Genomic DNA, 13509 nt, shown 5'->3' with positions numbered 1-13509 from the left:
TCTAAAAAACATAGCACGTCTACGTCCATCACTCTCCTTTTCTGCCGCCGAAACCTTGATTCATGCTTTTATTACATCCAGAATTGATTATTGCAATAGCATCCTTTATGGTACATCTAACAAAATCCTAAAAAAACTTCAGTATATCCAGAATTCAGCTGCTCGCCTCCTTACTCATACTCGCTCCCGTGATCATATTACACCTGTTCTACAAAAACTTCATTGGCTTCCCGTTGCTCAACGCATTCAATTCAAAATTCTTCTATTCACTCACAAAGCTCTCCATAATCAGGCCCCATCCTACCTCACCGACCTGCTCCATCAGCACATTCCCTCCCGTAGCCTTCGCTCTTCTGAGGCTAACCTACTGTCCATACCCTCTAGGACCAAGCACCGGACCTGGGGTGACAGGGCCTTTTCCATAGCTGCTCCATCTTTATGGAATGCTCTCCCCAAACACCTACGAGATTGTCCTGACCTGTCCAAATTCAAGTCACTTCTCAAAACTCATCTATTCAGAGTGGCATTTAACTTGTAACAACACAAAATAAATGCTTTTATTTTTGCTATTCTTTTTAATAGTTTTTATACTTAGATCACGACAGAAATGTGAAGTCCTAGATCCTAAAACTTGTAAAGTTTTCAGTTTCCTGATTGCATGTAAATCTGTCCTGCTTCTGTCTAATTTTAAGAAATTGTTCTATATTTGTTGTTCTCTCTCATAATTTAGCTAATTTTTAATGAACTGTCTTATGCTGCTCTCTTTGTTTTTATCTTAATTATTCTTGATGTTGATGTACTATTTTGATTTTGTACTATGATTTGTATGGTGTATGTACGTATTTGTTTTGATTATTTGTCTTATGTAAAGCGTCTTTGAGTATCTTGAAAAGCGCTATATAAATAAAATGTATTATTATTATTATTATTAGTATGCCCCACATGCTTATATTCAGTTGTTTACATACCTTTGGCCATAGAGCTTTTCCACCAAAAGAACTCCGGTTCTTAAACTGTTTTTTTTTTTCAAACCGACCCGCGTTTCCACCAGTTTTTGGGAGCCAAGCATCCATTACCAATAACAGGTGTTGCGCAATGAAAGTAAAGAGTAGTAACATGATGGCAAAGCTTGTAAATTACCTGCGAGCATTTGTGCTGTTGTTACAGATGTTCGTTTTTATGCAAAAAGCATCGCTCAACTATTGGTGATAAGAAGACGTAGAAGGCGACTTCGTCCTCATGTTTGTTAACACTGTTGCTTTCTTTAGTGAATTTACGGGAAAGCGTTTTGTACTTTGCTCACCGTGACCCTAGGCGCAAATAGCCGCTTTGCTTAGCACTTGGCTTGTGGTGTGGTAAAACATCACTAACATGTTCCATGACATGAACATCCATTTGTGTGAAATAACCATTGAATATACTCTAAAAGCATCCACATACATCTATACATCTACAAACTTATATACATCTACATCTACAAACTTGTTATGCAGCTCGGGGTGCTGAGAATCAGCAACAAGTCAACATAGGAACACTAAAAATCTCTCAGTTATTACTGGTTATAAGGGCTCTGTACTGCCAAAATGAATCAGTCGTTGTTTTAGTACAAGCCACATTAAGCTTTATTCTTCACGTTAAGCCTTTTTCATACTGTCTGGATTGCTTTTACCTCGTCATATCAAGCAGTTCGTCTAATTAAAGATATTTAATGATATTTCAAATATCAGCAGCAAACTGGCTCAAAATTCAATCAGGTGAACTTTAAAAGATGAAAGTGCAGCTTCAAGCTCCATAGGAAACAATGACAGAGCAGCGCAAAGCGGTTTTGCAGATTCTCAAGTGAAAGCACCAAACTTCTACAACTTGACACGCCAACAGATGACATCACGGTTCATGCTGAAAACCTAGTATTCTGTGGTGCCAGCTTCGAACACAAGTTTGCAGTTTGGAACCTTTTTTTTTTTGGTGGAAACACGCTTGTTCCTCATCAGTGATAAAAAGGTAACTGTATACAGCATTCAGTGGGTGGTTTTTAAATAAATTCAATCAAACAGGCAATTCAGTGGCAACCTAGCACTGGTAAGGCTTAAACATGCGACCTTCTGATTACTAGTTCAGTACCTCAACCTCTAAGCTAGCACTGTTTTGAACCTAGACAGTTTCAAACCTCAGGGATTTCAACGGCCGGGTCAAAGGTGGCATGCTGGTTGTGCACCATGATTCTGCTTAGTGGCATTCCATCCAGCATTAACTCCACAGTAACCAGGGCCCTCGGATCATCTGGCACCTCCTAAAAGACAAGGAAACGGTCTAATTAGATTATTAGACAAAATAGCATAAATAAGTGGTGGAGAGATGCGTGTGTTACCGTACCATGACTTGGACGTTGACCAAGCGGCCAAACAAAAGCTCCCTCATAAGAGCCACTGCATCCCGCTGCCACGCACCCCCTACCTACAGCCAGTGGCACATATAACACAAGTTAACAACGTTCGCTAATACTATATAATGATGGTTACAGCTAATTTACAGCTTGCTTACTGGAACTACTCCGTTTATCTGACAGGGTACACACAGCTGAGGAACATTCTCACAAAGCACCATTGGATACACATGGCAAACTGGGATGTTCTCCACTGTGCCCTGATCCACGTACAGCACCTGTAACAATAAACCATAACATAAACATGTTACCACAGCCCCTAGTCTTGATTCAAAACTGTGCTTTGTGTATTTAGAAATGTGTACCACCATGCACATCACAGTATGATACTTCAGCATGTTAGTGAGCTTTAAGGCTCCACAGACAAGCAGAATCTTTGTATCATAGTAATCATGTAGTGTGTTGTTTTATTATGTGGCTTTGGAGCTGCCCAAGACAAACTACACAATAAAAATGACATCTTAAAGTTTAAAGACAAAACAAGCTCATTTGAACTGAATGAATTCCGCCTGATTGTTTGTATAATAAAATCCAACCTTCACATGGCCACCGATGACCTCCAGGACCTGGCCACGATACCAGAGCATGTCAGAGCCCATGACAGCACAACCAAGCACACTCCTCCAGTTATAGTGCTTCTGCCGGGGCAAGGTCTTAATGCACTGCTGCAGACACTCCTGCAAGCGCTCAAACTCACACTCTGTGCTCAAACACACACATACACACACATACACAGTTAGTAATGGTTGTAAAGTCCCCTTGAGGTAATATATATACAGTGTATCACGAAAGTGAGTACACCCCTCACATTTCTGCAAATATTTCATTATATCTTTTCATGGGACAACACTATAGACATGAAACTTGGATATAACTAAGAGTAGTCAGTGTACAGCTTGTATAGCAGTGTAGATTTACTGTCTTCTGAAAATAACTCAACACACAGCCATTAATGTCTAAATAGCTGGCAACATAAGTGAGTACACCCCACAGTGAACATGTCCAAATTGTGCCCAAATGTGTCGTTGTCCCTCCCTGGTGTCATGTGTCAAGGTCCCAGGTGTAAATGGGGAGCAGGGCTGTTAAATTTGGTGTTTTGGGTACAATTCTTTCATACTGGCCACTGGATATTCAACATGGCACCTCATGGCAAAGAACTCTCTGAGGATGTGAGAAATAGAATTGTTGCTCTCCACAAAGATGGCCTGGGCTATAAGAAGATTGCTAACACCCTGAAACTGAGCTACAGCATGGTGGCCAAGGTCATACAGCGGTTTTCCAGGACAGGTTCCACTCGGAACAGGCTTCGCCAGGGTCGACCAAAGAAGTCGAGTCCACGTGTTCGGTGTCATATCCAGAGGTTGGCTTTAAAAAATAGACACATGAGTGCTGCCAGCATTGCTGCAGAGGTTGAAGACGTGGGAGGTCAGCCTGTCAGTGCTCAGACCATACGCCGCACACTGCATCAACTCGGTCTGCATGGTCGTCATCCCAGAAGGAAGCTGACGCACAAGAAAGCCAGCAAACAGTTTGCTGAAGACAAGCAGTCCAAGAACATGGATTACTGGAATGCCCTGTGGTCTGACGAGACCAAGATAAACTTGTTTGGCTCAGATGGTGTCCAGCATGTGTGGCGGCGCCCTGGTGAGAAGTACCAAGACAACTGTATCTTGCCTACAGTCAAGCATGGTGGTGGTAGCATCATGGTCTTGGGCTGCATGAGTGTTGCTGGCACTGGGGAGCTGCAGTTCATTGAGGGAAACATGAATTCCAACATGTACTGTGACATTCTGAAACAGAGCATGATCCCCTCCCTTCGAAAACTGGGCCTCATGGCAGTTTTCCAACAGGATAACGACCCCAAACACAACCTCCAAGATGACAACTGCCTTACTGAGGAAGCTGAAGGTAAAGGTGATGGACTAAACCCAATTGAGCACCTGTGGCGCATCCTCAAGTGGAAGGTGGAGGAGTTCAAGGTGTCTAACATCCACCAGCTCCGTGATGTCATCATGGAGGAGTGGAAGAGGATTCCAGTAGCAACCTGTGCAGCTCTGGTGAATTCCATGCCCAGGAGGGTTAAGGCAGTGCTGGATAATAATGGTGGTCACACAAAATATTGACACTTTGGGCACAATTTGGACATGTTCACTGTGGGGTGTACTCACTTATGTTGCCAGCCATTTAGACATTAATGGCTGTGTGTTGAGTTATTTTCAGAAGACAGTAAATCTACACTGCTATACAAGTTGTACACTGACTACTCTAAGTTATATCCAAGTTTTATTTCTATAGTGTTGTCCCATGAAAAGATATAATAAAATATTTGCAGAAATGTGAGGGGTGTACTCACTTTTGTGATACACTGTATAAAAAAAAAAAAAGGTACAGTGGTACCTTGTAACTCGACATCCCCTAAACTCAAAATCTTTGAAACTCGACACCCTTCATAAAAAAATTACAGTATTCCATGATCAAGCATTAAGAAGCGATTAAGTGTAAGTAAACAATAAAGAAGTTAAGGTAAAGTGCAGGTTTTATTGTATTTTCATATAGTTTTTTACCTGTTTTTCAATTGTATTTCAGTGTTTTTATACAACCCCAAATCAGAAAAAATTGGGTCAGTTTCTTATATTTACTTTGACTTTTATTTGATTGCAGACAGTATAAACCTGAGATATTTCATGTTTTGTCTGGTCAACTTCATTTCATTTATTAATAAACATTTATTCCTGCATTTCAGGCCTGCAACACATTCCAAAAAAAAGTTGGGACGGGGGCAATTTAGGGTTAGTGATGAGGTGAAAAAACTAAATTATGATGTGATTCCAAACAGGTGATGTCAACAGGTGATTGTCATCATGGTTTGGTACAAAAGTAGGGATGTAACGATACACTCTACCCACGATACGATACAATTCACGATACTGGGTTCACGATACGATTTTTTCCGATTTTTAAAAAAAAAATTGAAGACATGAAAGTTATGACAAAGTTTCCTTTTATTACTTCTATTTAAAATAAAATACTTGATTTGTGCTTATATTTAATTTATCTACATAATGATGTCATTTTATTTCCGAGGTAGGTACAAACTGCATAATAATGCTGCACATTTCCCCATTTCCCTAAACAGTGCCCTCTGCTGTTTAAAGTGAATATCGATTCATCTTAAATGAATAACCGATTCAAATCGTGGCACATGCACACCGATTTTTAACTGTCTTCCGGTGCATCGTTACATCCCTATACAAAAGCAGTTATTTTTAGTGTCTAAGTGTCAAAACTACCTCCTTATTTTACATTAGGCTAAAATATATGCAATTCCACTGGACCACGGAACGCATTAACAGGTTTCCCATACATCCCTATGGATAAAAATACCTTGAAACTGAACGCTTTGAAAACTCGACACCAGTCCCAGAACCAATTGACATCAAGTTTCAAGGTACCACTGTGTTCCAAAAAACATGTATGCATCACATTTATTGCACTTTGAACCCTTTTCTCTAACACACCAGCTTGTGGTGTCATGGTGTAGATGATCCCATCGTCTGACACAGCAGAGATGCTCATGCAGGTGTGCCCACACAGTGGAAACTCTGGTGGCATGTAGGCCTGTGTCTTTACTCTCTCTGGGGGAGGGGTGATGCGGGGTGCAGGTTTAGGTGGACAGCTGCATGAGGGGGTTGGTGAATCATTCTTCTCGTGTCTAGTCTCATCCAGGGCTGAAGTTTCACCTGATGATAGACCAAGTTCTTCAGAAGCATCAGAGGCTGAGCTGGACACTGGTGCAGCCCTGAAATAGAAGTGTGAGTTAGGGGGGAAATGAGCACATCCCATTCTGTACCTTACACCTGAAAGACTTTTTTACTTTGCACTTCTCTCTCTCAGAGCGAGTCCCTCACTGATGAGGAAGTCTGCCATGCTGACATCCTGGCCTGCTCGGTTGGAACGGAACAAAAAGACGGGCACCGGTCGGACAGATGTAGGCTCCTGCAGTGGTAATACAAATATTGTACACATTTTTCATATACAGAAGAAAAAAACTAACATAATAGTAGGCATTTTAATTATAATTGTATAAATGATTGTATAAGCAAATTTAATTATACAACTGATATGCTTTTAGCATCAATATGGAGTTGCTGGTAAACTAACTGAAAATAGCAATGATATAAACTGGAGTGAAAAACATTTTCAGCAAAGATTTGGATGCCCTAATATGTTGTTAAGAGGAGCTTTGAGATACCCGGAGGCATGTTTATATGAAAAGCATATTTGGTTGTATTGAAATGCTGGCTACTTGTTTTCTTGGTAATAAAGGTACATTTTGAAAGCCAACCCGCTCTGGTCATGCTATTTACGTTTATGTTACTGTCACATTATGTTTCAGTAAAACTTAGTGATGTGTTTAATATTTTAATGTGTCACTATAGGAATGAATCTGTTAGATCAGTTCCATCTCTGGTGCAGAGCCTGTCCTTGGGATATTTGGCAGTAAACAGACTAGCAGTGTATTCTTCTAAACTTCCACACAACTGAAGCTCTTGTAAGATTAAATCTACCCATATGTAAAATAGGAACACATTTAGAAACATTGGGCATATGATAGAAATAAACCAGTCTACCTACTGGCATAACTGGGAGTAGGGCTGCACGATATTGGAAAAAACTGACATTGCAATTTTTTTTCTTCCTGTGATATATATTGCGATATTAAAAAAATTATTAATAATATTAATAATGCATGTATCTTACTCTAAATAAGGGGTTCATATGTGAAAAAAGGTGGTGCCTACAAGGGATACAAAAGATTATGACAAGCTACATCTTTGTACTCGGTTGAAACTGAGCATTAAACTAAGAAAGCTTTAATATCACATGAGGGAATTAACAGGATTGACAAAATGGGTCATTTAATATTTTATTTCAGAATCAAAACCTCCTCAAGTAGTAAACATTATTTTAAAAAAACTATACAAACAAAAGAGCAGCTATACACCTGTTCGAAATCTGAGATGCCTTACTAAGCTCACTACTGAGGCATCTTAATATCTCAATGTTATTTTGACTCAAGAACGAGTGAGAATCGGAAGCGTCCTTAGTGATGAAGGCAATCCCAGAATTCATTGCGGCATCTCTTCTCTCACAGAAAAATAAACATGGCTGACGGTGCGGACAAAGTTATTTTCAAACGTAAATAAATAATTACTGATTTTTAACGAGTGTTTTTATTTGCAAGTTTGGGCTTGTCAGCAAATGTAACAGTTTTCTGTACACGAATCGAGATGTTATAGTGACATGTTAGCGCTGTCCCACCTCATTCCATTGGTTTTAATGGCAAGATGCTAAACGCGAAATCCGATGGAATCGCTAAGTAGCGCGTTCGAATAACCTGCCTTATAAAAGTTAATGACTTATTAGAATCCCCTCTACTGAGGCAGCTGTCTGTGTAGTTAGTAAGACAGCAAGGCAGCTCCCTAGGTTTTCAAACACACTGGTCGATGTGTCATGGAAAATGAGAACGGTGTGAATTTTAGTTTTGTGTCAAGCAGCAAAAAAGTTGTAGTGACGTATTTGATTTAATTTGCATTAAGTGACATCGCACGTCCTGCGATGTGACACTTGCGCATGCACACATGGCAATGACGATGCTGAACTGATATATCGTGCAGCCCTAATTGGGAGGGTGGAAAGAAAGCATCTGCAACTCCAAGACTCTTGGAGCCTTAATCTTAATAGCTAATAAACACCTGAAAGACAAATATTACTGGCTCAGATTTGACTTAAAATAATGCTGGTTTTTGCAAATGCCAATCAAAGTACTCAAAAATAATCACTGAACACATTTTCAATACTGACAATAAATCAAAACTCAGTCACCTTAATGGTCATTATGGCCGTGGCACCAGTGAGGTAAAAAGAAATGAAGTCGCAAGCCGTCGCCGTCCAAGTGGAGCAACCGCCAGCCGGCCTGATGGACACCGAGAAAGACATTCATCAAGTCCTAAACTCCAGCAATATAATGTAACCTAAACTAAGCTCTTTTTACCTTATGCCACTGAGACAGCACTCCAGCAGCAAGGAGCCGGCCAGCTCTGCAGGAAGAAGTCTTAGGCTACTGTAGTGGAGTTTTAATCTATTACCAAAGTCACACCGCAGCACCTGCGGAGATATACGTGCTAAGCATTTCTGCAGCAATGTTACAATGGGTTTTGCTCTTAATACAAAACCACATTACAGTATTTATTTTAATACTCTGAATGTTAAGTTCATGTATAACTGATAATGAGCTTAAAATAAGTATTTAAAGAAGCACAAATGCACACTGTTCTCTCATTAAATCCATTTTACTTTCTTTTCACTGGACGCAATGCAGTAACACACCTTAGAAAAAAATTCCAGTATATTACAGGGCCTCAACCATCAGCCCAGACACAGCCAATCAAGACTGTATGTAGCCCGACCAGCAACACTGGGGATTCCAAACCTGGATCCCACTGATAGTGGGGTGGCGCTATCCCCCCCTGCACCCCCCAAGGGCTTGTTGTATTACATCCTATAAACTATCAACAGAACTGCTGTGTATAGAGTAACATTATAAAGAGTTATTTTGTAATTATAAGCAAGTAATTATTTCCAAAATGGTAAACATGTATTCTGTGTGTACCTTTGGTGAGCAAGAAGCTTTAGCACGATCTAGAAAGACTTAATGTGGTTGTTCCCCTTCACACAGCTATTACTGTATTAAATTTACATTCAATCTCACTTGATATACAAATTATTAGAAGATCATAAGAATAAAATTAATGAACTTAATAAACTTGCAATCACTCCACCCTACCTGCACTCTCTTCCTCACCACGTACTACACGCTATGTTATTTGTGACAAATGCAAATGTTAGCCAGTAGGCCTGTTATCATTGCATATTAGTGAATATTTTTTAATACTAGGACCACGTATTCTACAACATACATAATTTCCCATTCTGTTAAAATGACATGTTTAAAGAGGCGATGTGATCTTACCTCTGCAAAATTACTAGAAGAAACACTGCACACTTTTCCTCTTTCCCAAACTCCATTAACATTGGCAGCACAGAACATCTCCACCTTCCAGTCGATGTCTTGCGGCTCAGACTTCAAATACTCACGCTTCAGCAGGTCATGGACCCTAGCATACAGTTTAGGTTAAAAGTGTACATCAACTCGAAACAAGTGTGTCATGGTAGTTTAGGAATTTCAATTATTTCTGCAACTTCTTAGTCTCAGAAAAAATAATTGGAATGTATGTCACTGTCCAAAAACAAAAAAAAAAACAATTAGTTTTCATAACTACGAGCAAACTTTTAAAACACAGCTCTGAATACAGCTTGGTTACTTGGTCTTGCACTAGACTTGTGGATTAAACAGCAAACTGGTGAGCGTCAAGTAGTGCAGTCAGCCAGAACCTGATATGGAGAGGGCAAAAAAAGAGTACTGGCAGCTTGTAAGAAGTACCAGTACACAAGAAAATGTCACGATATGCCAAAGAGTAAAACGTAGAAGTGGCTGTACTGCATACCAGTGAGTTCCGGCCCACTTCCACTGGCTTGGAACAAATGATTTGAGGATGCCTGGTTGTATTACATCCATCCTACAGCATCTAATACTTTATTGGTATGTTAATGCCCAGATATAATTTGTATTAAATAATAAATAAATAATACTAACAACACAAATTAATTATCTGCCTGAAATGTTTCAGAGAATGCACAGGCTAGTCTAATGCCAGGTTCACACTACACAACTTGATCTCTTGTAATCAGGAGCCTTTCAAGTTATTGTGGTTTTCACACTATAAGACTGATAGGCGATAGGGGGTCACACACTACACGATCTATCAGGAGGAATCTCAGACAAGTCTGTCTGGTCTCCCAAACTACGTTTTGTAACAAAAACACATGCAAAAAGTGACAATGGGTATAATGATACCATGTCTAAAACTGAACGTCAACAAGTAGCGAGTGATCAAAGTTGTCTATGCGCTGATGTGCAGCATAAAAACAAGTACAAAAAATACATAAATCTGGGTAAAGAAGTGGACTGGGCTAAGTGGCCAGCAGGCATTGTATGTTCTGCAGAAAGTTGGAAGTCAAATAAATATCTTTAGTAATGCAACATTAGTATTACGGTTTGGCGTGGACGATAAGTCACAATTACTGTAAAGCCTGTTTGTGTGCCGAAGTATTCTGATAGAAACTATATTATGCCTCCTCCCTTATGTATTTTGCGTTCATTACAATCACAACCTGATTGCAACACTTTTCACACTACATGATTTTGACTCGCCGACAGGTCCAGATATTTAGCATGCTGGATATTTTTCTTCTTTTCATGCTAGTCTGCGAGTGATCAGCGAGCCGCTCGGATCGAGTTGTTGAACAGTTCACACATAGCGATTTTCGAGCCAATTTTCAAGCCCCAGGAATAAGCCGGTTTGCCGGCGAGCGAAAATCAGGGCAAAAATCGCTTAGACTGAACTAGGCATAAGGCCCTTCTTGGGCCAGCGTGGGTGTTGTGCAAGTATCAAATGTGGAAATGTTAAAAATGGGGAGTCGAGAAGGATAAACAAATAAATTATAATAGTAATACTAATAGGATTATTTCATTGCAGTGCTATTAATGATTCAACTAAAACATCAGTCTGAACTTTAATTAAAATGATTTCAAACTTATTTCTTTATATCAGGGCAAGCTGTAGCCTAGTGGTTAAGGTACTAGACTAGTAATCAGAGGGTCGCTGGTTCAAGCCCCACCACTGGCAGGTTGCTGCTGTTGAGCCCTTGAGCAAGGCCCTTAACCCTGAATTGCTCAGACTGTATACTGTAACTGTAATGCAAGTCGCTTTGGATAAAGGCATCTGCTAAATGCCGAAAACGTAAATGTAAACATACGTGTACTGGTAACATAAAAATTGTGAATGTGGCTGGTACCTCTTCAGCTGGCTGTCAAACTGCAGTAGCTGGACACAGATGTTTCCAGGGGAGGTCACATGGGTGATCCTAACTCTGACATCCTTAAGGCAGGTGGGCAGGATTAAATTGGGCTTTTGTTCTGAAGAATCAACAGTGAGTTCTGGCTCATTTAGACAAAGCGCCGTTTCCTCCAAAGGTGGATCCCAGACTGCCGTCTCATCAGGGGAAGGTTCTTCAGGTGAAGTTTTAGGACAGTCTGAACTGGATGTAAACACACTCAATCAGCTAATCACACAAATTCACACTCACTAATAATCAGATCATTATGGGATATTATTAGTTATCTGATTACTAAACTGGCCATGGGCCCCTGGCAAATGTTAACACAATTAAATTGGAGTGGTTTGAAGTCCGGACTGGGCTCATAAATACAGAAGGTGCATGACGTTACATTAACCTACCCATTGGGGAAAAATAACAGTAACCAGAGGCTAGTATTGAACCAAGGTCCCTTGAATCCTGGAGCTGTGCTGCATTAATATTATATGCTTTGATACCATGCTGGTATCTCCAACACTGGGCAGTTGCCCAATGGCAACCCTATTTGGCCAGCATGGATTTCATGTACCTTGCAAAGGTCACCAAAGGAAACTGGGTGTATCAATGGAACAGTGCAAAAAGGATCAAAAGAATCCTTCAAAAGACATTTTGAAGATTTGAATCAGGTCTACTGTTTTATCACCATGAAATCTTTCTACATTTTTTAATAGTCCTCATGCTATTAAACAATGCACTTAATTTTTATTATTTTACTACCAGGTTTGATAGGAAATTATGTACTTTATTTTTAAGCATTTAAATTTGACTGTATTTTGAGCGTGATCCTTGCCCTGTACATGTGTGTAGACGTTCAATTCTTAATTCAACATGATCCTACACAACTATCTAATGCACGTACTGTTTGCTTGGAGAGGCTAAGCCTTTTGTAACCAGGACTTCTCCAATGCTGGCTAGCCGCTCAGTGGACTTCTTTCCAATGGCATATAGACACACAGGCATAGCTTTGGAATGGGCCACCAGCTCTGCAGAACCACAACAAAACAATACAATGCTGTAATATTAAAAGCAGCTCGAAATGATCAGGACATCTGCAGAATACTGGTACGACAGACTGTACTTCCTCACTTTTTGCCACTACAGTGACCAACTTCTGTTCGGTCAGTTCACGGAACACATGAATGCTCTCATCACTCCACATTTCTCCTACACTTGAAAAATCTACCAGAGAACACCACACTGCCTAAGGAAGAGGGAGAAGGTGACAGACAGCATTAGGTAAGGTAGTCATTAGTCAACAATACAAGGGTTAAAATAGTCTATGTGACACTCACCATGGCAGGAAGTGCAAAGTACACATCCTTTATCTGTCTAAGGTCTTTAACAGACAGAGTCTCTTTGTTGCCAAAATCTATAAACTGGACTTCCACCATTCGCCCACCAGGAAAACCTTTTAGTGCATAGTGTATATTTCATTAATTAACATACTGGGCTTTGAAAACACACACACCCATACACACACCCACACACACACACCTGTAACCTGAGCCCTGCACCAATCCTTATTGTCATAAAGTGCGACACAGGCCTGGGACAGAATTGGTGAGTAGATCTGCAGCTCACTGTCAGCATCTACAGGCCCATAACAGTTCTGCAGGTTTGTGTTTAATAGTAGAAACTCCATGTTGTCCACCTACAAGCAAAAGTGCCATTATTATACTTATACCAAAGACAGATCAGACATCTCTGATACCCTGTTGTAGAACTTTGCCACAACTGAGCCTGGTGCAATCATATAGGCAGAGAGATTTTTGGCCACCTGTTGAATCACCTGGTCGTGTTGAATCTTACTTTTGATCAATCAGATCAAATACACATGGGATTTTAACTCCTTATTAGGTCATAAAGTGTGCAATGCTAACTGAGGTAAGAGATTTTCTTGTATTCCTTGTTGAATTGAAAATGATTTTATTTACTTTAAAAGATAAATCAACTGGCTGCTCAGGTGGTGCAGCGGCAAAACACGCTAGCACACCAGAGCTGACATT

General features: G+C 40.1%; 1 protein-coding gene across 4 annotated transcripts in view; it reads right to left on the bottom strand.

Annotated features, from left to right (window-relative positions):
• The window catches only part of rnf17 (ring finger protein 17), a 49842-nt gene that overhangs the window by 11894 nt on the left and 24439 nt on the right, over positions 1-13509 (bottom strand). For all 4 annotated transcript variants that reach the window (XM_063005330.1, XM_063005331.1, XM_063005332.1 and 1 more), the window contains 14 exons: positions 12998-13154; positions 12796-12911; positions 12590-12704; positions 12363-12486; positions 11423-11665; positions 9477-9621; positions 8499-8611; positions 8330-8420; positions 6318-6439; positions 5962-6242; positions 2980-3143; positions 2542-2661; positions 2374-2454; positions 2168-2290 (listed from right to left, as the gene is read on the bottom strand). In XM_063005330.1, the coding sequence (XP_062861400.1) occupies positions 2168-2290; positions 2374-2454; positions 2542-2661; positions 2980-3143; positions 5962-6242; positions 6318-6439; positions 8330-8420; positions 8499-8611; positions 9477-9621; positions 11423-11665; positions 12363-12486; positions 12590-12704; positions 12796-12911; positions 12998-13154 (1995 nt within the window). The remainder of the gene's footprint in view (positions 1-2167; positions 2291-2373; positions 2455-2541; positions 2662-2979; positions 3144-5961; positions 6243-6317; positions 6440-8329; positions 8421-8498; positions 8612-9476; positions 9622-11422; positions 11666-12362; positions 12487-12589; positions 12705-12795; positions 12912-12997; positions 13155-13509) is intronic.

The sequence above is a fragment of the Trichomycterus rosablanca genome, chromosome 12 (assembly GCF_030014385.1).
Source record: "Trichomycterus rosablanca isolate fTriRos1 chromosome 12, fTriRos1.hap1, whole genome shotgun sequence".
Taxonomy (NCBI): domain Eukaryota; kingdom Metazoa; phylum Chordata; class Actinopteri; order Siluriformes; family Trichomycteridae; genus Trichomycterus; species Trichomycterus rosablanca.
The sequence above is the reverse complement of the archived record's forward strand: the minus strand, read 5'-3'. Positions and strand labels throughout refer to the sequence as shown.